We start from the raw sequence: 27,948 nt of genomic DNA, 5'->3' as shown, positions 1-27,948 counted from the left end.
AAGGTTGAAGGAAGACTAAGTCCATCTAGTTCAACCCATAGCCTAACATGTAATGTCTGAGGTCTGTGCCTTCCTCTATGTATTATCAGGATCAGCGCCAACACTCAGCTGTTTTCCAGCTGCTGCCATCGATAGAAAACACCTGAGTGAGGACAGCAGAGGCGCAGGGACTTCCAGCAGCGCAGGGACTTCACAGCGGCTGTTAATCAGCTGGATGAGATCTGGCAGGCTGACGGGTGGAGGGATCCAACCTGCATGGGAAAGGGCACCATGCATGCTCGGCCTCTAGAGAGGGCTATAAGGACGGATATAGATACCAGTAATGCTATCACTAGGGGGCGCCATACTGACCATCAGAGGGACATATATTTTTAATGTGGCATCATTTATAATAGGTTTAATTTACAAAAGCATTTCTTTACATGATGTCCACAGGATTACCTATATGTTCTATGGTGGCACCACCCCTTTAAGGAGACATCCGTAATTGCTCTTTGGAGATCCCGTCATCCTAATGTATACCAATACTCCTGCTTCTCGTCCACATTCTCCTCTTTGTGGAGAAATGATTTGGCTCTTGGAAATGAACGCTTGCTGGGTCTTATATCTGACATCAGCTCCTGCCCAGAGCGCTATCCCATCATTCTCCTCTGTGTCTCCCTAAGCTTAATCCCCCAATGCAGTACAGACCCACAGGGAAATTAACCCCTTTTAGTTGCAAGTTATGGATCTTGAGGGGAAAATTGATGGGAAACTAAAGGAGAATCTTGTGATTAATAAAAATACAACTTCCATTTTCTATGTATGGGAAGCCATGAAGGCCGACCTTAGAGGAATATATATAACAGAAATCTCAGCAGCTGAATCCCGGACTAAGCAGCAGGATCCATTGGTGTTTCAGGAATTGGGAGATGCAGAGAGTGCGATGATTACAGATCCAACGCCGGCTGCGCAAAACAGGCTGAAAGCAGCTCAGGACCTGCTGGATCAGGGAACATTGCAGCTGCAGGAAGGAAGAAGATGTTTCACAAGATGCAATATTGTGAAGAGGGGGATAAAGCAGGTCACTTATATCTGTGATAGCTGTCACCCAGAGGGACTCCGCCTTTATATCCAGTCTGCAGACTAGGGAGGGTAATGTGGTAGAGTCCACAGTGGACATACTGAAAGTGTTGGAGGAATACTATGCAAAGCTGTATACTTCTCAGGTTCAACCCTCAGAAGAACAGACCCAGACCTTCCTAGATAAAGCTCAGCTCCCGGTCCTTTCCTTAAGACTCTTGCAATTTATTAGATGAATCGCTTTGATATAGAAGAGCTAGAATGTGCACTGAGCTCAATGACCAACGATAAAGCACCGGGAATGGATGGTATTCCAGTGGAAGTATATAAGAGATATAAGGAAGTATTACTACCAGTGTTATTGGAGGTATACAATTCAAAGTGGGATCATTGCCACATCCATGCACGAAGCCATAATTACAGTTTTACCTAAACAAGACAAGACCCCCAGCTTGCCGGCATCCTATAGACTCATCTCTCTTTTAACAGTAGACGTCAAACTTCTTGCTAACAGACTTTCAAAAGTAATCTCAATAATAGACCCCGATCAGTCTGGGTTTATGCCAAATAAGTCCACAGCGATCAATCTCAGAAAGATTTATATTAATATACAAGCAAGGGCTGATAATATTGGTCAGAGAGTGATCCTGTCTTTGGACCCAGCTAAGGCCTTTGACAGTGTAGAATGGCCATATTTGTGAGCTACATTGCGGCAGATTGGCTTTGGTGACACATTTATATAATGGGTGCAATTGCTTTATTCGGATTCAAAGGCCAAAATCAGAGCGAATGGCTCTATGGCTAACCGATTTTTGTTGTACAGAGGTACAAGACAAGGATGCCCCCTGTCTCTCATTGTTTTCAATAGCAACTGAACCTCTTGTGGCAGTAATTAGTAAAATGTCTGAGATAAATGGATTTAAATATGGGACCAAGGAAGAGAAGGTGGCATTGTTTGCCTTTGATTTATGATTATTCCTTGGGAATGCTCGGGGGTCTCTGGAGAGCATGATGGCGACTATCTCTAGCTGACTTATTCCTTCCAAAGACCATACTAAGGACTAGAGGGAACTCATTACAGGTGGAGAAATGGCCATTTGGGCAAACAGGAAAGAGAAAGGAAAATTCAAAATAATGGGGATGATCACCATAATTACAATAAAACAGCGAGGTTCCAGCAGACTGACTGACTCGACTGTTAGGCCACGGCCCCACTATCAGTATATGGTCAGTATTCGGTCAGTATTTTTCCTCAGGAGTGGGAGCCAAAACCAGGTGAGGAACAACCAGAGAAAAGGTATAATAGAAACAAGTCACCAATTCTAATTTATCACCCACTCCTGGTTTTGGCTCCCACTCCTGAGAAAAAATACTGACCAAATACTAATAGTGGGGCTGTGACCTTAAAGGCAAACCCAGCAAGAAGTAAGAATGAAGTCACAACAAAACACTGAGCTGCAACAAAACACCTTAAAATTTGAGATTGATTAGTCCTTTCTGTCTGATCATTGGTTTCAGGGTGGTAGACACAGGAAAAAAAATGAATTCCCAGGTTATTACAAAAAGCTCTGCAGAATTTGGAGACAAATTGCACTCCCCTATCAAATACAATGTTAAGAGGGATCCCATGTAGCCTTACTTTATGAGAAATAAAAAACCTGGAGAATGTCTCTGCATTAGGTAATCCTCTGACAAAGGAACAAAATGAGCCCGTTTAATGAGTCAGTCAACGACCACCCAAAGACAGTCTTCCCACCAGACAGAGGCAAATCCATGACGAAATCCATGGACAGATGAGTTCACTGTCTTTCTGGAATTGCAATGGAGCCAATACTCCACCCGGACTGTTATGACAGACTTTAGCGTGTGCGCAAACTACACAAGCAGATACAAAATCTTTAATATAATTATTCATAGATGGCCACCAAAAAAGCCTAGTAATAGCTTTCTGCATAGCTGTGAACCGCGGATGACCACTCATGATTAAATCATGAAGCTCCTGCAACAGACGCAATCTTAGGTACCCAACTACAAATAATTTGGACCTAGGCATGGCGAAAGGAGACGATTGGACTTTACAGATCTCAGCTTCAACCTCCAAGGATATCACAGAAACCACAATGCCCTCAGGGAGAATGGAGATTTTGGAGGAGAAACAGAACTAAAACTGCTTGGACCCCGGCCTGAAAGTGATAGAGAAATTGAATCTAGAGAAAAATAAGGACCCTCTGGCCTGTCTAGAAGTTAGCCATTTACCTGATTCAATATACGCTAAATTCTTATGGTCAGTGACCACAGTGATTTGATGAGCTTCTCCCTCCAGAAAATGTCTTCAAACCTTAAAGGACAATATAATAGTGAGTAACTCACAATTCCCAACAGCAGAATTTCTTTCAGCAGATGAAAATTTTTTCGAGAAAAAAGCACATGACCCCAGATTGGTCAGAGTTTTGGAACCCTGAGATAAAACGGCCCCTACCCCGACCTCCGAAACATCCACCTCCACAATGAATGGATCTTGGACATCGAGTTGGATTAGAAAAGGAGCAGACATAAAACACTTCTTCAATTTTTCAAAAGCCCCAATAGCATCCGGTGGCGAAACCTTGAGATCTGCCCCCTTACGTGTGAGGCCAGTAATCTGAGAAAAAAAACCCTAAAGAATTTCCTATAATAGTTGGCGAATCCTACAAAATGTTGCAACACTTTCAGGTCACTAGGTTGGACCCAATCTATTATGGCTTTCACCTTCCCAGGATCCATCGTAAACCCATCAGCCGATAAAATGACCCGGGAATGAAACTTCCTGAACAGAAAAAAAAACATTTCTCAATTGTAACAAAGAAAGAAAGAATTCTCCCTCAACCTTTCTAATACAACACGGACATGTTCCTGGTGAGAATCCAAATCAGGAGAGAAAATTCTATATCATCAAGATAAATCACAAGAAATCTCCCAATGTAATCAGAAAAATATCATTCAGAGTTGTGAAATCCTGTTGGTGCATTGGAGAATCCAAATGGCAGAACAAGATTATCAAATTAAACCTCCGCTCCGTACACCTCGTGCACGCGGCTCTGCTCCGTACACCTCATACACGCGCGGCTCGGCTCCGTACACCTCGTACACACGCGGCTCTGCTCCGTACAACTCGTACACGGGCGGCTCTGCTCCGTACACCTCGTACACGTGCGGCTCTGCTCCGTACACCTCGTACACGCGCGGCTCTGCTCCGTACACCTCGTACACACGCGGCTCCGCTCCGTACACCTCGTACACACATGGCTCTGCTCCGTACACCTCGTACACGTGCGGCTCTGCTCCGTACACCTCGTACACGCGCGGCTCCGCTCCGTACACCTCGTACACGCACGGCTCTGCTCCGTACACCTCGTACACGCGCGGCTCTGCTCCGTAAACCTCGTACACGCGCGGCTCTGCTCCGTACACCTCGTATACGCGCGGCTCTGCTCCGTACACCTCGTACACACGCGGCTCCGCTCCGTACACCTCGTACACACGCGGCTCTGCTCCGTAAACCTCGTACACGCGCGGCTCTGCTCCGTACGCCTCGTATACGCGCGGCTCTGCTCCGTACACCTCGTACACACACGGCTCCGCTCCGCACACCTCGTACACACGCGGCTCTGCTCCGTACACCTCGTACACGCGCGGCTCCGCTCCGTACGCCTCGTACACACACAGCTCCGCTCCGTACACCTCGTACACACGCGGCTCCGCTCCGTACACCTTGTACACACACGGCTCTGCTACATCCACACTGTAAACCCCTCCTGACCCCACACATAAACTTCAGCTCATCCAGCACCATGACAACCAGCACAGCAGAGTCCTGCATCCACTGAGGCCCCTGATCATGTGACCCCTGACTCCTCCCCTCCTGTGACCTCATCACAGCTCCTGTGGCACAGAGCAGCCATATATGTGGTGGCGGCTCTGCAGGTGGAGGTATGTGGAGACCCCATTACTGGGCGCAGGGGGCATTAACCCCTTCAGCACGGAGACTCTTTTGGGGTCTTCTGTTGCCCCTTTATAAGAATCATAAGGTTTTGTTCTGTTTCCTGTAATAGATACATATGACCCAACTATGGAGACCGGAAGGGAGGAAACGTATTGTTCTCATAGTACAGGACCCCTTTACTGCCCCACAGTGTAATGCCCCCATTATGCCCCTTATGCAGTATGTATGATGCCCTCCACACAGTGTAATGCCCCCATTATGCCCCTTATGCGGGATGTATGATGCCCCACAGTGTAATGCCCCCATTATGCCCCTTATACAGGATGTATGATGCCCCCACACAGTGTAAAGCCCCCATTATGCCCCTTATGCAGGATGTATGATGCCCCCACACAGTGTAAAGCCCCCATTATGCCCCTTATGCAGGATGTATGATGCCCCCACACAGTGTAAAGCCCCCATTATGCCCCTTATGCAGGATGTATGATGCCCCCCACACAGTGTAATACCCCCATTATGCCCCTTATGCGGGATGTATGATGCCCCCACACAGTGTAATGCCCCCATTATGCCCCTTATGCGGGATGTATGATGCCCCCCACACAGTGTAATGCCCCCATTATGCCCCTTATGCGGGATGTATGATGCCCCCCACACAGTGTAATCCCCCCATTCTGCCCCTTATGCAGGATGTATGATGCCCCCATTATGCCCCTTATGCAGGATGTATGATGTCCTCACACAGTGTAATGCCCCCATTATGCCCCTTATGCAGGATGTATGATGTCCTCACACAGTGTAATGCCTCCATTATGCCCCTTATGCAGTATGTATGATGCTCCCACACAGTGTAATGCCCTCATTATGCCCCTTATGCAGGATGTATGATGCCCCCCACACAGTGTAATGCCCCCATTATCCCCTTATGCAGTATGTATGATGCCCCCACACAGTGTAATGCCCCCATCATGCCCCTTATGTAGGATGTATGATGCCCCCACACAGTGTAATGCCCCCATTATGCCCCTTATGCAGGATGTATGATGTCCTCACACAGTGTAATGCTCTCATTATGCCCCTTATGCAGTATGTATGATGCTCCCACACAGTGTAATGCCCCCATTATGCCCCTTATGCAGGATGTATGATGCCCCCACAGTGTAATGCCCCCATTATGCCCCTTATGTAGGATGTATGATGCCCCACAGTGTAATGCCCCCATTATGCCCCTTATTCAGGATGTATGATGCCCCCACACAGTGTAATGCCCCCATTATGCCCCTTATGCAGGATGTATGATGCCCCCCACACAGTGTAATGCCCCTTATGCAGTATGTATGATGCCCCCACACAGTGTAATGACCCCATTATGCCCCTTATGCAGGATGTATGATGCCCCCACACAGTGTAATGCCCCCATTATGCCCCTTATGCAGGATGTATGATGCCCTCACACAGTGTAATGCCCCCATTATGCCCCTTATGCAGGATGTATGATGCCCCCACACAGTGTAATGCCCCCATTATGCCCCTTATGCAGGATGTATGATGCCCCCATTATGCCCCTTATGCAGGATGTATGATGTCCTCACACAGTGTTATGCCCCTTATGCAGGATGTATGATGCCTACACACCGTGTAATGCCCCCATTATGCCCCTTATGTAGGATGTATGATGCCCCCACAGTGTAATGCCCCCATTATGCCCCTTATGCAGGATGTATGATGCCCCCACAGTGTAATGCCCCCATTATGCCCCTTATGCAGGATGTATGATACCCCCACACTGTGTAATGCCCCCATTATGCCCCTTATGCAGTATGTATGATGCCCCCACACAGTGTAATGCCCCCATTATGCCCCCTATGCAGGATGTATGATGCCCCCACACAGTGTAATGCCCCCATTATGCCCCTTATGCAGGATGTATGATGCCCCCACACAGTGTAATGCCCCCATTATGCCCCTTATGCAGGATGTATGATGCCCCCACACAGTGTAATGCTCCCATCATGCCCCTTATGTAGGATGTATGATGCCCCCACACAGTGTAATGCCCCCATTATGCCCTTATGCAGGATGTATGATGTCCTCACACAGTGTTATGCCCCTTATGCAGGATGTATGATGCCCCCACACCGTGTAATGCCCCCATTATGCCCCTTATGCAGGATGTATGATGCCCCCACAGTGTAATGCCCCCATTATGCCCCTTATGCAGTATGTATGATGCTCCCACACAGTGTAATGCCCTCATTATGCCCCTTATGCTGGATGTATGATGCCCCCACAGTGTAATGCCCCCATTATGCCCCTTATGCAGGATGTATGATGCCCCCACACAGTGTAATGCCCCCATTATGCCCCTTATGCAGGATGTATGATGTCCTCACACAGTATAATGCCCCCATTATGCCCCTTATGCAGGATGTATGATGCCCCCACACAGTGTAATGACCCCATTATGCCCCTTATGCAGGATGTATGATGCCCCCACACAGTGTAATGCCCCCATTATGCCCCTTATGCAGGATGTATGATGCCCTCACACAGTGTAATGCCCCCATTATGCCCCTTATGCAGGATGTATGATGCCCCCACACAGTGTAATGCCCCCATTATGCCCCTTATGCAGGATGTATGATGCCCCCATTATGCCCCTTATGCAGGATGTATGATGTCCTCACACAGTGTTATGCCCCTTATGCAGGATGTATGATGCCCCCACACCGTGTAATGCCCCCATTATGCCCCTTATGTAGGATGTATGATGCCCCCACAGTGTAATGCCCCCATTATGCCCCTTATGCAGGATGTATGATGCCCCCACAGTGTAATGCCCCCATTATGCCCCTTATGCAGGATGTATGATGCCCCCACACTGTGTAATGCCCCCATTATGCCCCTTATGCAGGATGTATGATGCCCCCACACAGTGTAATGCTCCCATCATGCCCCTTATGTAGGATGTATGATGCCCCCACACAGTGTAATGCCCCCATTATGCCCTTATGCAGGATGTATGATGTCCTCACACAGTGTTATGCCCCTTATGCAGGATGTATGATGCCCCCACACCGTGTAATGCCCCCATTATGCCCCTTATGCAGGATGTATGATGTCCTCACACAGTGTAATGCTCTCATTATGCCCCTTATGCAGTATGTATGATGCTCCCACACAGTGTAATGCCCTCATTATGCCCCTTATGCTGGATGTATGATGCCCCCACAGTGTAATGCCCCCATTATGCCCCTTATGCAGGATGTATGATGCCCCCACACAGTGTAATGCCCCCATTATGCCCCTTATGCAGGATGTATGATGTCCTCACACACTATAATGCCCCCATTATGCCCCTTATGCAGGATGTATGATGCCCCCACACAGTGTAATGCCCCCATTATGCCCCTTATGCAGGATGTATGATGTCCTCACACAGTGTAATGCCCCCATTATGCCCCTTATGCAGGATGTATGATGTCCTCACACAGTGTAATGCCTCCATTATGCCCCTTATGCAGTATGTATGATGCTCCCACACAGTGTAATGCCCTCATTATGCCCCTTATGCAGGATGTATGATGCCCCCCACACAGTGTAATGCCCCCATTATCCCCTTATGCAGTATGTATGATGCCCCCACACAGTGTAATGCCCCCATTATGCCCCTTATGCAGTATGTATGATGCCCCCCACACAGTGTAATGCCCCCATTATCCCCTTATGCAGTATGTATGATGCCCCCCACACAGTGTAATGCCCTCATTATGCCCCTTATGTAGGATGTATGATGCCCCCACAGTGTAATGCCCCCATTATGCCCCTTAAGCAGGATGTATGATGCCCCCACACAGTGTAATGCCCCCATTATGCCCCTTATGCAGTATGTATGATGCCCCCACACAGTGTAATGCCCCCATTATGCCCCTTATGCAGGATGTATGATGCCCCCACACAGTGTAATGTCTCCATTATGCCCCTTATGCAGGATGTATGATGCCCCCCACACAGTGTAATGCCCCCATTATGCCCCTTATGCAGGATGTATGATGCCCCCACACAGTGTAATGCCCCCATTATGCCCCTTATGCAGGATGTATGATGCCCCCACACAGTGTAATGTCTCCATTATGCCCCTTATGCAGGATGTATGATGCCCCCCACACAGTGTAATGCCCCCATTATGCCCCTTATGCAGTATGTATGATGCCCCCACACAGTGTAATGTCTCCATTATGCCCCTTTTGCAGGATGTATGATGTCCTCCACACAGTGTAATGCCCCCATTATGCCCCTTATGCGGGATGTATGATGCCCCACAGTGTAATGCCCCCATTATGCCCCTTATACAGGATGTATGATGCCCCCACACAGTGTAAAGCCCCCATTATCCCCTTATGCAGTATGTATGATGCCCCCCACACAGTGTAATGCCCTCATTATGCCCCTTATGTAGGATGTATGATGCCCCCACAGTGTAATGCCCCCATTATGCCCCTTAAGCAGGATGTATGATGCCCCCACACAGTGTAATGCCCCCATTATGCCCCTTATGCAGTATGTATGATGCCCCCACACAGTGTAATGCCCCCATTATGCCCCTTATGCAGGATGTATGATGCCCCCACACAGTGTAATGTCTCCATTATGCCCCTTATGCAGGATGTATGATGCCCCCCACACAGTGTAATGCCCCCATTATGCCCCTTATGCAGGATGTATGATGCCCCCACACAGTGTAATGCCCCTTATGCAGGATGTATGATGCCCCCACACAGTGTAATGTCTCCATTATGCCCCTTATGCAGGATGTATGATGCCCCCCACACAGTGTAATGCCCCCATTATGCCCCTTATGCAGTATGTATGATGCCCCCACACAGTGTAATGTCTCCATTATGCCCCTTTTGCAGGATGTATGATGTCCTCACACAGTGTAATGCCCCCATTATGCCCCTTATGCAGGATGTATGATGCCCCCACACAGTGTAATGCCCCCATTATGCCCCTTATGCAGGATGTATGATGCCCCCACACAGTGTAATGCCCCCATCATGCCCCTTATGAAGGATGTATGATACCCCCACACAGTGTAATGCCCCCATTATGCCCCTTATGCAGGATGTATGATGTCCTCACACGGTGTAATGCCCCCATTATGCCCCTTATGCAGGATGTATGATGCCCCCACACAGTGTAATGCTCCCATTATGCCCCTTATGCAGGATGTATGATGTCCTCACACAGTGTAATTCCCCCATTATGCCCCTTATGCAGGATGTATGATGTCCTCACACAGTGTAATGCCCCCATTATGCCCCTTATGCAGTATGTATTATGCTCCCACACAGTGTAATGCCCTCATTATGCCCCTTATGCAGGATGTATGATGCCCCCACACAGTGTAATGCCCCATTATGCCCCTTATGCAGTGTGTATGATGCTCCCACACAGTGTAATGCCCCCATTATACCCCTTATGCAGGATGTATGATGCCTCCACAAAGTGTAATGCCCCCTTTATGCCCCTTATGCAGTATGTATGTCCATCCCTATGCTATACAGGCGATCAGAGTAAAAAAAGTGAAAGTCCCATAGTGGGAAATAGTATAAAAGTAAAAAAAAGTGTTAAAAAATGAAAAAAAAAAAAAATTTTGTAAAATATTTTAAAAAATCAAAAAAGAATCCACCAAAAATAAAAATATAATGTCCCTATCAATAAATATTATTATGAAAAAAAACAAACATAAAAGTTCACATATTTGGTATCGCCGCGTCCGGAACGACCTGACCTATAAAACTGTCCCACTAGTTAACCCCTTTAGTGAACACGGTAGAAAAAATAAATAAAAAACTAAGCAAAAAACAATGCTTTATCATCATGCTGCAAAAACAAAAATTGGAATAACACGCGATCGAAAAGACGAATATAAATAATAATGGTACCGCTGAAAAGGTCATCTTGTCCCACAAAAAATAAGCCACCATACAGCTCCATCAGCTGAAAAATAAAAAAGTTATAGCTCTCAGAATAAAGCGATGCAAAAAAATGTTATTTCTATAAAATAGTTTTTATTGTGTAAAAGCGCCAAAACATAGAAAAACAATATAAATGTGGTACCGCTGTAAACGTACTGACCCGAAGAATAAAGCTGCCTTATCAATTTTACCACATGCGAAACGGCATAATTTTTTTTAAAAAAAAAACAATTCCTTGCGCTCAAGACTAATGACAACTTATTCAATATGATGACCTAATGTTATCAAATTCTGTCGTACCTCTGGGCTCAAAATGTTCACTATACCCCTTGAGGGGTGTAGTTGCCAAAATGGGGTCACTTGTGGGGGGTTTCCACTATTTAGGCACCCTACTATTTAGGCATCCGCTCTCAATTCCAGCCAATTTTGCGTTCAAAAGGACACGCACTGCTCCTTCCCTTCTGAACTCTGTCGTGCGCCCAAACACTGTATTTTCCCCACATATGGGGTATTGGTGTACTCAGGAGAAATTGCAGAAAAGTTTTTGGGGTCCATTTTCTCCTCTTAACCTTGTGAAAATAAAAAAATGGGGTTAAAACATAATTTTTGTGGAAAAAGTTTGATTTTTTTATTTTCACGGCTCCATGTTATAAACTTCTGTAAAGCACTTGGGGGTTCAGGGTGCTCACCACACATCTAGATAAGTTCCATGAGGGGTCTAGTTTCCAAAATGGTGTCACTTGTGGGGGGTTTCCACTGTTTAGGCACATCAGGGGCTCTCCAAATGCAACATGGCGTCCGCTAATTATTCAAGCAAATTTTACATTCAAAAAGTCAAATGGCATTCCTTCCCTTCCTGCCATGAGCCAAAACAGTGGTTTTTCCCCACATATGGGGGAAATTGCACAACAAATTTTGGGGTCTATTTTTTCCTATTACCCTTGCGAAAATAAAAAAAATTGGGTCTAAAGTAACATTTTTGTGAAAGAAGTTAAATGTTAATTTTTTTCTTCCACATTCCAAAAATTCATGTGAAGCACATGAAGGGTTAATAAAGTTCTTGAATGTGGTTTTGAGCACCTTGAGGGGTGCAGTTTTTAGAATGGTGTCACTTTTGGGTATTTTCTGGCATAAAGACCACTCAAATTTACTTCAAATGTGATGTGGTCCCTAAAAAAATGGTTTTGTAAATTTTGTTGGAAAAATGAGAAATCGCTGGTCAACTTTTAACCCTTATAGCTCCATAATAAAAATAAATACATTTTGGTTTCAAAATTGTGCAGATGTAAAGTAGACATGTGGGAAATGTTATTTATTAACTATTTTGTGTGACATATCTCTCTGATTTAAGGGCATAAAAATTCAAATTTTGAAAATTGAAAAATTTTCAAAATTTTCACCAAATTTCCATTTTTTTCACAAATAAACGCAAGTGATATCGAAGAAATTTTACCACAATCATGAAGTACAATATGTCACGAAAAAACATTCTCAGAATCAGGGGGATCCGTTGAAGCGTTCCAGAGTAATTGCCTCATAAAGTGACAGTGGTCAGAATTGTAAAAATTGGCCTGGTCATTAACGTGCAAACCACCTTGGGTTGTAAAGGGGTTAATGAGAAAAAAATGAACTTTTTAGAATTTACCAAATGGCTGCAATGAAACAAAGAGTGAACACTTTAAAGGGGTCTGAATACTTTCCGTACCCACTGTATATGTATGTCCCTTATCCTAGGCCCCATCCTGATATATGTCCTCCGTTCTGCCTCTGTTCTTTAGTGTATAGAAAAAAAATAAACTATTACACTCACCAGGGGCAAACATAGAAGTAATGGGGCCCCATAACAGAAGTATAATGCACTCCCCATAATCCTCCATACAGTATAATGCACAGCCTATAGTCATCCATGTAGTATAATGCACAGCCCATAGTCATCCATACAGTATAATGCACAGCCCATAGTCCGTACATGTAGCGTAATGCACAGCCCATAGTCCGTACATGTAGCGTAATGCACAGCCCATAGTCCATACATGTAGTATAATGCACAGCCCATAGTCCGTACATGTAGCGTAATGCACAGCCCATAGTCCATACATGTAGTATAATGCACAGCCCATAGTCCATACATGTAGTGTAATGCACAGCCCATAGTCCGTACATGTAGTGTAATGCACAGCCCATAGTCCGTACATGTAGCGTAATGCACAGCCCATAGTCCGTACATGTAGCGTAATGCACAGCCCATAGTCCGTACATGTAGCGTAATGCACAGCCCATAGTCCGTACATGTAGCGTAATGCACAGCCCATACATGTAGTATAATGCACAGCCCATAGTCCGTACATGTAGCGTAATGCACAGCCCATAGTCCGTACATGTAGTATAATGCATAGCCCATAGTCCATACATGTAGTGTAATGCACAGCCCATAGTCCGTACATGTAGCGTAATGCACAGCCCATAGTCCGTACATGTAGCGTAATGCACAGCCCATAGTCCGTACATGTAGCGTAATGCACAGCCCATAGTTCGTACATGTAGTATAATGCACAGCCCATAGTCCGTACATGTAGTATAATGCACAGCCCATAGTCTGTACATGTAGTGTAATGCACAGCCCATAGTCCGTGCATGTAGTATAATGCACAGCCCATACTCTTACATGTAGTGTTATGGCCAAGGGCACCGTGTACTCGCTGATTTAAAAAATACCAAAACATTATACTCCCCTTCACTCCGCTCCCTCGCCGCGTGGTGTCTTTTTTTCTGGAAGCGACAGGAGAGGATGATGTCACTTCCATGCGCCCCTAATGACGTACATGCCGATGTCAGCTGCTGGCCTCTGATTGGTCGGCAGCGTGTATTGTGGCACTAAGCTGAATGTCAGTCCGAGAACACACATCCAGCTGCAGCAGGGGTTGGTGTTGGCTGGGCCCGGTCACAGGAGCGACTGCGGTCATTAAGCCTCTCAATATAATGCTCTCATAGTACCTCTATTTCCTCACACTGTATAATGTTGTCACAGTCCCGCCATCTTCCCACATACAGTATAATGTTCCCACAATACCCCACCCCCCCACATACAGTATAATGTTGTCACAGTCCCGCCAACCCCAATTTTATTTTATGTTTTAACACTTGGTTTTCTTTTTTTGGTGTTTTTCATGTAATATATGGAAGCCTACAGGAAAATGCTAAAAGAAACATAATATCCAGGAAAAAAAACACTGTACAAGGAGACATTAGCATCAAATAACTCCTGTCTTGGTGTTCTTACAAACAAGCTCTTATAAATGAGATCTAACGTGATAAAAGATTATAACCTGGGAAAGACGGGAAACATTCATGTAGACAGTCGGTGATGATGTAGTTAGTGACGGACTCTGTCCAAATTTGTTTCTAGAGCCGTATTAGAAGATTAAGATGTCGTCGTCATTATGAAGTTGTTTTTTCTCATGCCACGTGTAATGTATATGACGAGAATTAGCGTTATGGAAGATGAGTCTATAAGACACGTATTTAGCTGCAGACTCCGAGGAAGAAACTGCTTGTTGTCTGTGGCCTAAAATATATAGGTTTTATTAGTACGTCAGGGACAAAAGCAGAATGTTGTAAAAATAATAAAAATACCATTGCTGCTTGGGTTTCTGGGTGATTCTTACTGAAGCAGTGGCCAACTTAGCGATTGGAAGTATGGAGGAGATGTCTAAGTCATCAATTCAACTTGTGTTCCAGTCCATAAAAGACTAGAGAATACAACATCTACACATTCTATCTCCTGATATATTTCCCTTATTGTCTCCAGTAATTGTATTAATACACAGAATTCTTTATGATATTATATCGGCTCATCTTCTTCTCATTCAGGTCTCTACAATATCGGATCCTCTCAGTGAAGATCTTCTATATTAAGAGAATTTTTCTGAATCACCTATTAAGGATGGATATGGACAGAGACAAGATGGCGGAGAGGATATTACACCTCACCCTAGAGATCCTCTTCCGGCTTACTGGAGAGGTGAGAGTTTCTGATGACGTCACATTACATCATTCTTATCTATGGAAATAACAGATGGACAGAACTGGAGAGGTGAGGACTCTGGAAATGTCTGGAGTGAGATTTATTAATGTGTTTCTCCATTATCAGGATTACACAGTAGTGAAGAAGACGTCTAGTGAGCGCTGTCAGGACCCTGTGTCTGAGGGATGGGGAAGACCCCTGAGCCCAATCACAGGACCTCCATCTCACCCCCTGATACATGAGGACATCAATGACCAGAAGATCCTAGAACTCGCCTACAAGATGATTGAGCTGCTGACTGGAGAGGTGACACTGCTGGGAATGCTGGGACATTATACTGCTATGAAGGGATCGGGGGATGACTGTATCATTGTATGTGTCAGGTTCCTATAAGGTGTCAGGATGTCGCTGTCTATTTCTCCATGGAGGAGTGGGAGTATTTAGAAGGATACAAAGATCTGTACAAAGACGTCATGATGGAGGTTCCCCAGCCCCTCACATCACCAGGTAATAGACAGGACTAAATACACACAGCCTATAATTATCTTATCTAATTATGTGTAAAAAATGAATTCAGTCCCTGTATGTGTTTCCTCCAGATCTATCCAGTAAGAGGACAACACCAGAGAGATGTCCCCGTCCTCTTCTTCCACAGGACTGTAAACAAGAAGATCCCAATGTTCCTCAGGATCATCAGGTAGATGGAGAGAAGGTGTCATGAGATCTCCCCTATGATGTGTAGACGGCTGTGAAGGTCTTGTGCTCAGTCTTGTTTTATCCACCAGTATTATATGTTTTATATTTGTGTAATGAGAACGGTGGAGATGGCAGGATTAGAGCTGATCATAGATGTGACTTCTCCATCTGTCTGTGACTTTTACAATATTTGTTTCAGGGTGAAGATCAGACCCATATTAATACTACAGAGACATATGTGAGGGGTGATGAGCGGTGTAAAGAGGAGATTCTTACATATGACTACCCAGGTGAGTAGTAACCACTAAATGCAGAGAAGTCACAGATTCTTCTCTGTCACCGGCTGTGGCTGCTTTATCGGTTGTGTAGTCCGGCCATATCACAATCGTGTGATCACCATTTTGCTTCCAGATCACAACATTCTCATCCACCCAAAACTGTTCAAATGACTTTGGGTAATGAAAGCCCTTTTCTACAGAACTTACAACCTGGAGGATCCACCTACCCCCTGGAATTAGGAGACGCTGACCCTTACCTGTCTATATCTATAAAATACAAAGCCAAATGACAGCTTATGCAGAATGTGCTAACAAGTGAGAAAATCACTTGCAGAAAAATATTCTGATGGGCCTCTAATAGAAAGCGGAGAGTAATGATACTGTTGGCTTCCTAGATCCCTGATATCTCTCCTTTCTGTGCCGCTGAATGTCCTCATATGGTCCCTACAAGACCAGGTCCAGTCTTTCTGGCCAAACTTCACTTTTATGATCGAAAATATTAAATGTGCAGTGAGGCCAAGTGTGAATTTCTGTACAATAACAGCAGAGTTTCCCTTTATCCTGACTTTTCAATTTCTTTTTAAACCAACTAACTTTAAACAGGATTGTGATAAACTATACAGAAAACATTACACCTGTGCCATGATATATCTCTAAGCTGTGCGTGGCTGATGGCTGTAATATACAATTATTCACGCCTGCAGGAGATGTGTTGGCTCCAGCCCTGGTTTCATGGATTCACTCCACATCATAAATTCCATTATATTTCAATCCTAAGGAATTCAGATTACTGCACAATCTCTCCTGAAATGGGGGCACTAATACTTTCTCTACTCTTCTGCTCAGGACTCATAGTAGCTCCAATGGTTTATCATAAATGAGTGCAACTCCGGTTTAGTGTTGGCGTTCTCCCCCCAAACATACGTTCTTGTTGAGGATGTATCATATTTTTTTATGTCTTTTTTTAACAGGTTCATTCTGTATGATAGCTTGATTGTGATGGGATCGGCCGGCCTCACTTATGTGAGTCTGTAACTCCCTGGTAGTCTTTAAAAAAGGTCTCCATTTCCTCTTCCAAATGCCCAAGATTTAAATTTAAGACACCTCATCTCTGCACTATTATAAAAAGTTCTCTTTAAATGTCTAATATTTCTTCTTAAAACTCATCTGATAGAAAATATTGGCCCTTACAATGGTTTACATTGCTAAGAGCCACCGAGCCCCATACTCTTAATTACCCCAAAAAGGTTTCACCACTAGTTACTCTTTTTTTTTCTGAAGAATACAGTTGAGCTTCATCATTTCAGTAGTTATGTTATTGGGTTTGGTCACAGTTTTGCCCATCATCCTTTAACTTTTTTAACCCCTCCATATGGATCTGGACTTACTCAGAGACCCCTACACTTGGGCCATGGTGCTACCTGATGTTCTGTGGAGTGAGATGGGAAGAAGAATAATCAAGTAGACGGGTCGTTACCAGGAGGGCAGAGAAAATACAAACTCAGAAGACACAAGAGTAGTCAGTAAACGGGCCGAGGTCACAACAGGGAACAAATACACAAGACGGGAGCTGAGCACAGAGGACTGAACCAGAGGAGAACAAGGCTGCATCTGGTAGCTTCTAGCAATATGCTTTGAGATTTAGTAGGGTGCGGTGCTTTCCCATTGGCTGAAGTAGGGAGCAGATTACTTCAGCTGACAGCACATACTGCCAGACTGGATGGTACTACTGGTCCCAGCAACCCTAATCTTAGGGGATGAAGGGAGCCCGTCTTGCCCAGAGCTTTTGATTCTGTCTTCTCCTCTATCACCAATGCCGTCTGCTGAGAGAAGCAGACGTCGCAGGAGCTGATCCCAGAGAAAATGGGACACACCAATTGCTGAAGTTCTAATTCAACAAAATGACAGAAAACCAGAGCAGTAGAAATCCCCATAGAGTAGTGACGAATTTGACTTCACAGCCACTTTCCGGAAATTAGCACGCCATGGATGTTGGAGAGTGAAAATAGCAAATCTGCCATTTTATTACCCAACACATAGTGCCCAGATTGTGCTCCAGGGGACACACACCGTAAATTAAGTGGGTTCTTCTCACTACATCAATGCCAAATACATGGTTGCTAAATGTGGTTTGGACACAGTCTATTAGACTGAACTGTCATTGTCTTGGTGAATAATACAATATTTTTACATAACTTGCCATTTCTACGGACAATTTAAGTAGAAATGTTCAAAAATATAAAATTCAAGGATATTTTATAAAAAAAATAACAATTGGTTTTATTCTTAGCAGATGTCTGTGCCAGGAGACCAGAGGGACAGCTGACATCTTCAATTTTTCAATGGGATGAGCTTGATATCACACAGGATACAACTGAAGTGAATGCCATTACTCCAGATATACCATCGTCCCTTCACAGCAAAGATCTGTCTTCTGATTCATTAGCGACTACTAAGGAAATTCAAAGTCACAAAATAAGCATTAAAAAACAAACTACTCCTAAAGCAAAGAAGCCATTTTTATGTTCAGAATATGGAAATAGTTTTCCCATCGAAAAGTCTTTACTTAAACATCAAAAAATTCACACAGCGGACAATAGATTTTCTTGTTCCAGGTGTGGGAGATGTTTTAACCAGAAATCAGATCTTGTTAAGCACCAGAGAATTCACTCAGGGGAGAAGTCATTTTCATGTTCAGAATGTGGGAAATATTTTACCCAGAAATGGAATCTTGTCATACACCAGAGAACTCACACAGGGGAGAAGCCTTTTTCATGTTCAGAATGTGGGAAATGTTTTAACCATAAATCAGTTTTGGTTAATCACCAGAGAACTCACACAGGGGAGAAGCCTTTTTACTGTTCAGAATGTGGGAAATGTTTTAACCAAAAATCCGCTTTGGTTAAGCACCAGAGAACCCACACGGGGGAGAAGCCTTTTTCCTGTTCAGAATGTGGGAAATGTTTTAACCAGAAATCAGATTTGGTTAGTCACCAGAGAACCCACACAGGGGAGAAGCCTTTTTCATGTTCAGAATGTGGCAAATGTTTTGTATGCAAATTACACCTCGTTAGTCACCAGAGAACTCACACAGGAGAGAAGCCTTTTTCATGTTTGGAATGTGGGAAATGTTTTGGATGCAAATCCCACCTTGCTAGTCACCATAGAACTCACACAGGGGAGAAGTCCTTTTCATGTTCAGAGTGTGGGAAAAGTTTTAATCAGAAGTCAGATTACATTAAGCACCAGAGAACCCACACAGGGGAGAAGCCTTTTTCATGTTCAGAATGTGGGAAATGTTTTGTATGCAAATCACACCTTGTTAGTCACCAGAGGACTCACACAGGAGAGAAGCCTTTTTCATGTTCAGAATGTGGGAAATGTTTTGTATGCAAATCACACCTTGTTAGTCACCAGAGAACTCACACAGGGGAGAAGCCATTTTTATGTTCAGAGTGTGGGAAAAGTTTTAACCAGAAGTCAGATTTCATTAAGCACCAGAGAACCCACACAGGGGAAAAGCCTTTTTCTTGTTCAGAATGTGGAAAATGTTTTAACCAGAAAGCGCATCTTGATAGCCACCAGAGAACCCACACAGGGAAGAAGTCTTTTCCATGTTCAGAATGTGGGACATGTTTTAACGACAAATCAGATTTTGTTAAGCACCAGAGAACCCACACAGGGAAGAAGCTTTTTTCATGTTCAGAATGTGGGAAATGTTTTATCCAGAAATGGAATCTTGTTATACACCAGAGAACCCACACAGGAGAGAAGCCTTTTTCATGTTTAGAATGTGGGAAATGTTTTAACCAGAAATCGCATTTTGTTAGACACCAGAGGACCCACACAGGAAAAAAGCCGTTTTCCTGTTCATAGAATCATAGAATGTTAGAGTTGGAAGGGACCTCCAGGGTCATCGTGTCCAGCCTCCTGCTCATTGCAGGATTTACTAAACCAGCTCAGACAGATGTCTGTCCAGACTCTGTTTGAAGACTTCCATTGAAGGAGAGCTCACCATCTCTTGTGGCAGCCTGTTCCACTCATTGAACACCCTCACTGTCAAAATGTTTTTTCTAATATCTAGTCAGTATCCTCTCCCTTTCAGTTTCATTCCATTGCTTCTCGTGTTTCCATGTGCAAATGAGTGTAAGGATGTTCCTGCTACATTCTGACATCCCTTCACATATTTGTAGACCGCTATTAAGACTCGTCTTAGCCTTCTTTTTTTCTAGCTAAACATTCCTAAATCCTTTAACCTTTCCTCATAGGACATAGTTTGTAGTCATCTCGCCATTTTGGTCGCTGTTCTTTGAACTTGCTCCAGTTTTTCAATGTCTTTTTTAAAATGTGGTTCCCAGAGCTGGACACTATTCCAGATGAGGCCTGACCAAGGAGGAGTACAGAGTGATAACTACTTCACGTGATCTAGACTATGCTTCTCTTAATACATCCCAGAACTGTATTTGCCTTTTTTTGCTGCTGCAGCAAAATGTTGACTCAAGTGTTAAAAAAGGGCTGTTGCTTAGTTCTATTTCTCCAGATCTGTAACTGTAATTTTCCTTTTTCTTGCCCAGATGTTGGATCTTGCATTTCTCCCTGTTAATTACCATTTTATTAGTCGCTGTCCATTGTTCAAACTTATCTAGATCCTTCAGAATCCTTTCTCTGTCTTCTGTAGTGTTAGCTATCCCTCCTAGCTTTGCATCATCTGCAAATTTGATTACTTTACCTTCAGTTCCCTTATCTAGATCATTTATAAAAATGTTGAACAACATTGGGGCCAGGACAGAGCCTTGTGGTACCCCACTTGAAACACTCTTCAAATTGGATGACCAACCATTTATTACCACTCTTTGCGGAAGATCACTGAGCCAGTTATGAATCCACCTAACCGTAGCCTTGTCAATCTCATACTTGGTCATTTTTCAATAAGGATAGTATGAGATACTTTATCAAATGGTTTGCTGCAGTCGAGATTTACTATATCTACCGCATTTCCCTGATCCAGCTTCTCAGTGATTTCATCATAGTAGGGAATTAGATTAATCTGGCATGACTTGGTTGCTACAAAGCCATGCTGGCTCTGGTTAATTACTGTATTCTTATCCAAGTACTTGCATACATGCTGTTTAATTATTTGTTCAAAGATCTTTGCTGGTATAGAAGTAAGGCTCACTGGCCTGTAATTTCCAGGCTCCATCTTCTTTTCTTTTTTGAAGATAGGAACAACATTTGCCCTTCTCCCAATCTTCTGGGATGTCTCCTCCAGGATTTTTCAAAGATTCTGGCTAGTGGTTCTGCAATTTCCTCTGCTAATTTTTTAATACCCTAGGATGTAATTTATCTGGACAACTAGATTTATATTCGTATAACTTAGCTAAGTGTTCCCTCACTGTGACGGCACAGCTTCTAATCTTAATCAGCCAGACGTTTAGATTTGTTAAGCCAGGAGAAATACACTATTATCTTTGTTGACTTTTGAATGTGTGTGTTTGTTTGGTTAATAATAACAATAATTTTTATTTATATAGCGCCAACATATTTCACAGCGCTTTACAATTAAGTAGGGACATGTACAGACAATAAAACAATACAATGTATCACAATTCAACAGTACAGGAGAAGTGAGGGCCTTACTCGCAAGCTTGCAATCTATATAGAAATAGGGGGACACAATAGATAGAACATTGTCTTCCTTCAGCCAGTATCAGTATCTAAGTGCAGTTACTGTGTGCTATTGGGTGCATGGAGGATGTGGAGACAGAGGAATAGGCAGGAGCAGATTAAGACTAACATTTAGGAGGGAACAGGGGAGAGTTATGTTAGTGAGCTGAGGTCATAGGCTTGTCTACACAGATGTGTTTTTAAAGCACGTTTAAAACATGGGGGCTAGATATTAGTCAAATTGTTTGAGGTAGTGCATTCCAGAAAACTGGCGCAGCATGAGAGAAGTCTTGGAGACGGAGTAAGTGAGGTTCGGATTAAGGAGGATGTTAGTCTTAGATCAGTTGCAGAACGAAGGGCACGGGAAGGGTGATAGACAGAAATGAGGGAAGAGATAAAGGGCGGCGCAGAACTGTGGAGAGCTTTGTGGGTGAGAGATGAGTTTGTATTGTATTCTGTAGTAAATGGGTAACCAGTGCAATGACTGGCACAGGGTAGAGGCATCGGTGAAGCGGCCTGATAGAAATACGACCCTGGCTGCTGCATTCAGAATGGACTGGAGAAGAGAGAGTTTGTTTAGAGGGAGGGTTGGTCAAGAAGTACAGTGACTCAGTGTTTGGGACACTGATGTTTGTTACTATGCTAATTGAATATTGTACTAACCCAGCTAGTTTAAGTATATAGTTCTGACTGGAAGGATACAGATCTGCTTCATTGACCATCAGAGAATTCATGGATACAACTAGGTATCAGGGTTGCTACAATGAGGTCACCTGGCACCATGGCTATTTTGTTTGGAGTTGCCAGTGCCAGGTGGGACCCTCCATCGCCTGGAAACCATGGAGACATTCGGAGAAGCCAGATTGGGACCAGCCTGTCATCTGGCCCAATGGAAACTCTCCGAGAGGCCAGGGTGGGACCCTCGGGTCTCCTGGCCTTGTACCTCGATGCACTGTCAGCTTCATAAGCTTGCCGCTACCTCTTCTCTGTGGGGACCCGCCAAAAGTGAGGGGCCTCTAGTTGAGGTAGTTGACGCTGGAAGTCCCAAAGTCGCAGCTGCTCTATTCTCGAGAGGCCAGCGGAAGGTTGAGTCTGTGTAATTTTGCACCATCTCGGATATTTTCTCAGACTGTTCTATATGTTTGTTGTCTGTTTAGTGGTTCAATAAAATATTGCCACACTGTTTTACCCTCACCCTGTCTTGTCTGAGTAGTAGTATGCCCACAGAAGACCCTCGGGTCTTCACACTCACCATCTCTCTGTTTATAGATAATGTGTATTCTTGTATTCCTTCGATAGCACCATGAAGATCAGTTGATGTTACAATTTCTTTCTTGAAGACATATACAAAATAGGAATTTAAAAGTTCAGCCTTCTCAACGTAATTTTTTACCAATTCACCCTGTTCATCCTGTAAAAATTCTATAGCATCTGACTTTTCTTTTGCTTTTGACATCCCCCCAAAATCCATTTTTATTGCGTTTGGTCTCCCTTGCAAGCCTCACTTCATTACTGGCTTTAACTCTTCTAATGCTTGCCCTGCATTACCTGCAAACAGCATTACATTCTTCTTTAAATATGCCCCCCTCTTTCCATTCAATTTACACTTCTTTTTTCCTTTTTAACAAGTGTTTCAGTTCTGTGTATATCCATCCTGGTCTCTTTAAATGCTTCCAATTCTTCCTTCTTTTCGGGATTGTTACTGTGCATTGAGAATTTCATTTAGCAAAATCTCCCCTCATTGGACATTTGTCCTTTAGAACATCGAGTCATTAAACCTTCCATTATAATCTGCCTTTCTGAAGTCCAACTTTAACCCCTTAAGCCCCGCGGGTGGTTTGCACGTTAATGACCGGGCCAATTTTTACAATTCTGACCACTGTCACTTTATGAGGTAATTACTCTGGAACGCTTCAACGGATCCCCCTGATTCTGAGATTGTTTTTTCGTGACATATTGTACTTCATGATTATGGAAAAATTTCTTCGATATCACTTGCGTTTATTTGTGAAAAAAATGGAAATTTGGCGAAAATTTAGAAAATTTTGCAATTTTCAAAATTTGAATTTTTAAGCCCTGAAATCAGAGCGATATGTCACACAAAAGAGTTAATAAATAACATTTCCCACATGTCTACTTTACATCAGCATAATTTTGGAACCAAAATTTTTTTTTGTTAGGGAGCTATAAGGGTTAAAAGTTGACCAGCGATTTCTCATTTTTCCAACAAAATTTACAAAACCATTTTTTTAGGGACCACATCACATTTGAAGTCACATTGAGGGGTCTTTATGACAGAAAATACCCAAAAGTGACACCATTCTAAAAACTGCACCCCTCAAGGTGCTCAAAACCACATTCAAGAACTTTATTAACCCTTCAGGTGCTTCACAGGAATTTTTTGAATGTGGAAGAAAAAAATGAACATTTAACTTTTTTCACAAAAATGTTACTTTAGACCCAATTTTTTTTATTTTCACAGGGGTAACAAGAAAAAATGGACCCCAAAATTTGTTGTGCAATTTCCCCTGGGCACGCAGATACCCAATATTTGGGGAAAAAACACTGTTTGGGCGCACGGCAGGGCTCGGAAGGGAAGGAGCGCCATTTGACTTTTTGATTGTAAAATTTGCTTGAATAATTAGCGGACACCACATTGCGTTTGGAGAGCCCCTCTGTGCCCAAACTTTGGAGCTCCCCCACAAGTGACCCCATTTTGGAAACTTGACCCCCCCAAGGCACCATTATAGATGCATAGTGAGCACTTGGAACCCCCAGGTGCTTCACAAATTGATTCGTAAAAATGAAAAAGTGAAAAAAAAAACCACTTTTTCATTTTTATGAATCAATTTGTGAAGCACCTGGGGTTCCAAGTGCTCACTATGCATCTAGATAGGTGCCTTGGGGGGTCTAGTTTCCAAAATGGGGTCACTTGTGGGGGAGCTCCAATGTTTGGGCACAGAGGGGCTCTCCAAATGCAACGTGGTGTCCGCTAACAATTTGAGCCGATTTTCCATTCAATTTGTTAGCGGATATCATGTTGCATTTGGAGAGTCCCTGTGTGCCCAAACATTGGAGCTCCCCCACAAGTGACCCCATTTTGGAAACTAGACCCCCCAAGGCACCTATCTAGATTCATAATGAGCACTTGGAACCCCAGGTGCTTCACAAATTGATTCATAAAAATGAAAAAGTGTTTTTTATTCACTTTTTCATTTTTACGAATCAATTTGTGAAGCACCTGGGGGTTCCAAATGCTCACTATGCATCTAGATAGGTGCCTTAGGGGGTCTAGTTTCCAAAATGGGGTCACTTGTGGGGGAGCTCCAATGTTTGGGCACACAGGGGCTCTCCAAACGCAACATGGCGTCCGCTAACAATTTGAGCCGATTTTCCATTCAATTTGTTAGCGGACACCATGTCGCGTTTGGAGAGCCCGTGATGTGCCTAAACAGTGGAGCTCCCCCACAAGTGTCCCCATTTTGGAAACTATACCCCTCAAGGATTTTATTAAGGTGTATAGTGAACATTTTGAACCCAGAGGTACGGCACAGAATTTGTTTACATTAGGTCATCATATTGAATAAGTTGTCATTATTCTTGAGCGCAAGTGCTCACTACTTGAGTTTGCATCGGGTACTCAGGTATGCACCATGTACAGCGTGTGCTCGAGTGACATGCTCGAGTCCCTGCTCCGCATGTTTCACGGTTATTAAACACCCAAAAAAAAACATGCGGGGATCGCTCATGCATGGCAGGCAATCCCCGTAAAGTTTTTTGGCCGTGAAGCATATGGGGCAGAGACTCGAGCATGTCACTCAAATACCCACGATACTCAATGCATACCAGAGCACCCGATGCAAACTCAAGTAGCGAGCACTTGCTCTCAACACTAGTCGCCATATCGTCATCTTTTTTTCTTACTTTTGAAAAAAATCCCAACCCCAGCCCTAACCCTAGCCCTAACCCTAGCACAACCCTAGCCCTAGCACAACCCTAGCCCTAGCACAACCCTAGCCCCAGCACAACCCTGGCCCCAGCACAGCCCTAGCCCCAAACCCAGCCCTAACCCTAGCCCAATCCTAACCCAAGAGTTTATTTTTGACGCTGTTCCTTGTGCGGTATAAGTGATTAGACGACTTTATTCTTCGGGTCGGTGTGATTACAGCAATGCCAGAATCATATGGGGTTTTTATGACTGACAGCTGTCACACACTAAAAGACGCATTTTTTGTAAAATCTAGTTTTTGCATCGCCATATTTTGAGAGCTATAATTTTTCCAGATTTTGGCAGACAGTCATGTGACGGCTCGTTTTTTGCGGGATGACTTGACGTTGTTATTGGTGCCATTTTCAGGCACGTGACATTTTTTGATCGCTTTCTATTCCGATTTTTGGGAGGCAGAATAAACAAAAACCAACAATTCAGGAATTGTGTTTTTTTTTTTTTTTTTAATTCTGTTCCACGTGTGGTAAAATTGATGAGGTAGCTTTATTCTTCGGGTCAGTACGTTTACAGCGGTACCACATTTGTATCATTTTTCTATGTTTTGGCGCTTATACACAATAAAAGCTATTTTATAGAAAAAAATATTTTTTAGCATCGCTTTAATCTGAGAGCTATAACTTTTTTATTTTTCGGCTGATGGAGCTGTATGGCAGCTTGTTTTTTGCGGGACGAGATGACGTTTTCAGCGGTATCATTTTTATTTATATGCGTCTTTTTGATCGCGTGTTATTCCACTTTTTGTTTGGCGGTATGGTGATAAAGCATTGTTTTTTGCTTCGTTTTTTTTTTTTTTTTTTTTTTTACCGTGCTCACTGAAGGGGTTAACTAGTGGGACAGTTTTATAGGTCAGGTTGTTCCGGACACGGCGATACCAAATATGTGTACTTTTATTGTTTTTTTTTTTTTTTTAATAATAATATTTATTGATGGGTACATTATATTTTTATTTTTGGTGGATTATTTTTTTTATTTTTTTTTTTATATTTTTTCAAATTTTTTTTTTATTTTTTTTTCCACTTTCACACAGTTTATACACTTTATTACTTTGTCCCACTCTGGGACTTTCACTTTTTTGTCTCTGATCGCCTGCATGGCATAGGAATGGAGCACCATCCCTATGCCATGCAAGCTGTTAGAAATGCACAGTGTGAAGATTGCTTGGAGATGCACTGCGCATGTCCAAGCAATCTTCCTGCTGTCTGGTGACCCGGATGTTGTCATGACGACATCGGGTCATCATGGCAACACCCGGGAAGCCTTTGCAGACTGCGCTGGAAGCCGGAAGAGGAGGTGAGTATCGGCGATCACCTCCCCTTGCCCCCGCAATCGACTTCGATCGCAGCATCGCGGGGGTTAATGTGCTGGGAGCGGTGCAGGACCGCTCCCTGCACATAGTACCGGGTGTCAGCTGTGACAATCAGCTGACACCCGGCGGCGATCGCGCCCGCACAGCCTGTGTGCGCGCGCGATCGCCATGACGTACTAATACGGGTCTGGCTCTTAAGTCCCAGGGCACAGACGCGTATTAGTACGGCAAATGTTGTTAAGGGGTTAAAGTCTGAGTCCTCGCTGTATTCCATTCATGTGTATCATCCCACCAAGTTTCAGTGATGTCTATGACATCATATCTCTCTTCCTTTGTTAGCAGCTCCAATTCTCCTTGTTTGTTTCTCATGCTCTGTGTATTTGTATAGACACATTTTAGTTTGTAGTCAGTTTCTCTTGCTCTTCTATTTTCATTCAGAATTTGTTGTTTTTGTTCTTTATTTCCATTTCTAATAGCAGGGTTCTCAAAAGAATTCTTATACTGCATATTTTTTTATGGTCATGTATTCCCCATCTCATATTAGTTTAGAATGAGGAAAATGTTTTGTGAAGAAATCATCTCTTTCTAGTCACACAGGGGAGAAGCCATTTTCATGTTCAGAATGTTGGAAATGTTTTACCTGAAAATTGTACCTTCTTAAATGAGTTGTCCACTTCTAGGACAACCCTTTGTCATTCCTCATGTTTGTCATAGTTAAAAGTGATGCCAGCGATGATTGGGCACAGGGCTCACATGGCGTAACAACTTAACATGAGCCCCGGGAAGACACATGCTGATACCGCTGGAACGGCACCAGCATTGCAGGATTATAATAATAATAATCGTTATTTTAATATAGCGCCATCATATTCCGCAGCGCTTTACATACCTTATCATAATTCTAACAATAATTTGTGTTAAAAGAATATCATTTATACATTATGTA

At 43.6% G+C, this 27,948-nt stretch overlaps 1 protein-coding gene across 3 annotated transcripts in view; it reads left to right on the top strand.

Moving 5' to 3' along the window:
• Positions 1 to 22,452, top strand: part of LOC141222884 (uncharacterized) — a 67,352-nt gene extending 44,900 nt beyond the window's left edge. Inside the window, exons 1-5 of one of the 3 annotated variants that reach the window (XM_073666716.1) lie at positions 15,198 to 15,355; positions 15,433 to 15,556; positions 15,649 to 15,746; positions 15,945 to 16,035; positions 18,314 to 22,445. In XM_073666716.1, coding sequence (XP_073522817.1) covers positions 15,332 to 15,355; positions 15,433 to 15,556; positions 15,649 to 15,746; positions 15,945 to 16,035; positions 18,314 to 19,899 — 1,923 coding nt within the window. In that variant the 5' untranslated portion in view covers positions 15,198 to 15,331 and the 3' untranslated portion in view covers positions 19,900 to 22,445. Of the gene's footprint in view, positions 1 to 15,197; positions 15,356 to 15,432; positions 15,557 to 15,648; positions 15,747 to 15,944; positions 16,036 to 18,313 lie in introns of those variants that run through there. The other 2 variants (XM_073666714.1, XM_073666715.1) reach the window with 2 other exon arrangements.
• Positions 22,453 to 27,948: the final 5,496 nt, after the last annotated feature.

This window comes from Phyllobates terribilis, unplaced genomic scaffold (genome assembly GCF_046119375.1).
Source record: "Phyllobates terribilis strain yellow unplaced genomic scaffold, ASM4611937v1 Scaffold_364__1_contigs__length_1914224, whole genome shotgun sequence".
NCBI classification, from domain to species: Eukaryota; Metazoa; Chordata; class Amphibia; order Anura; family Dendrobatidae; genus Phyllobates; species Phyllobates terribilis.
The sequence above is the reverse complement of the archived record's forward strand: the minus strand, read 5'-3'. Positions and strand labels throughout refer to the sequence as shown.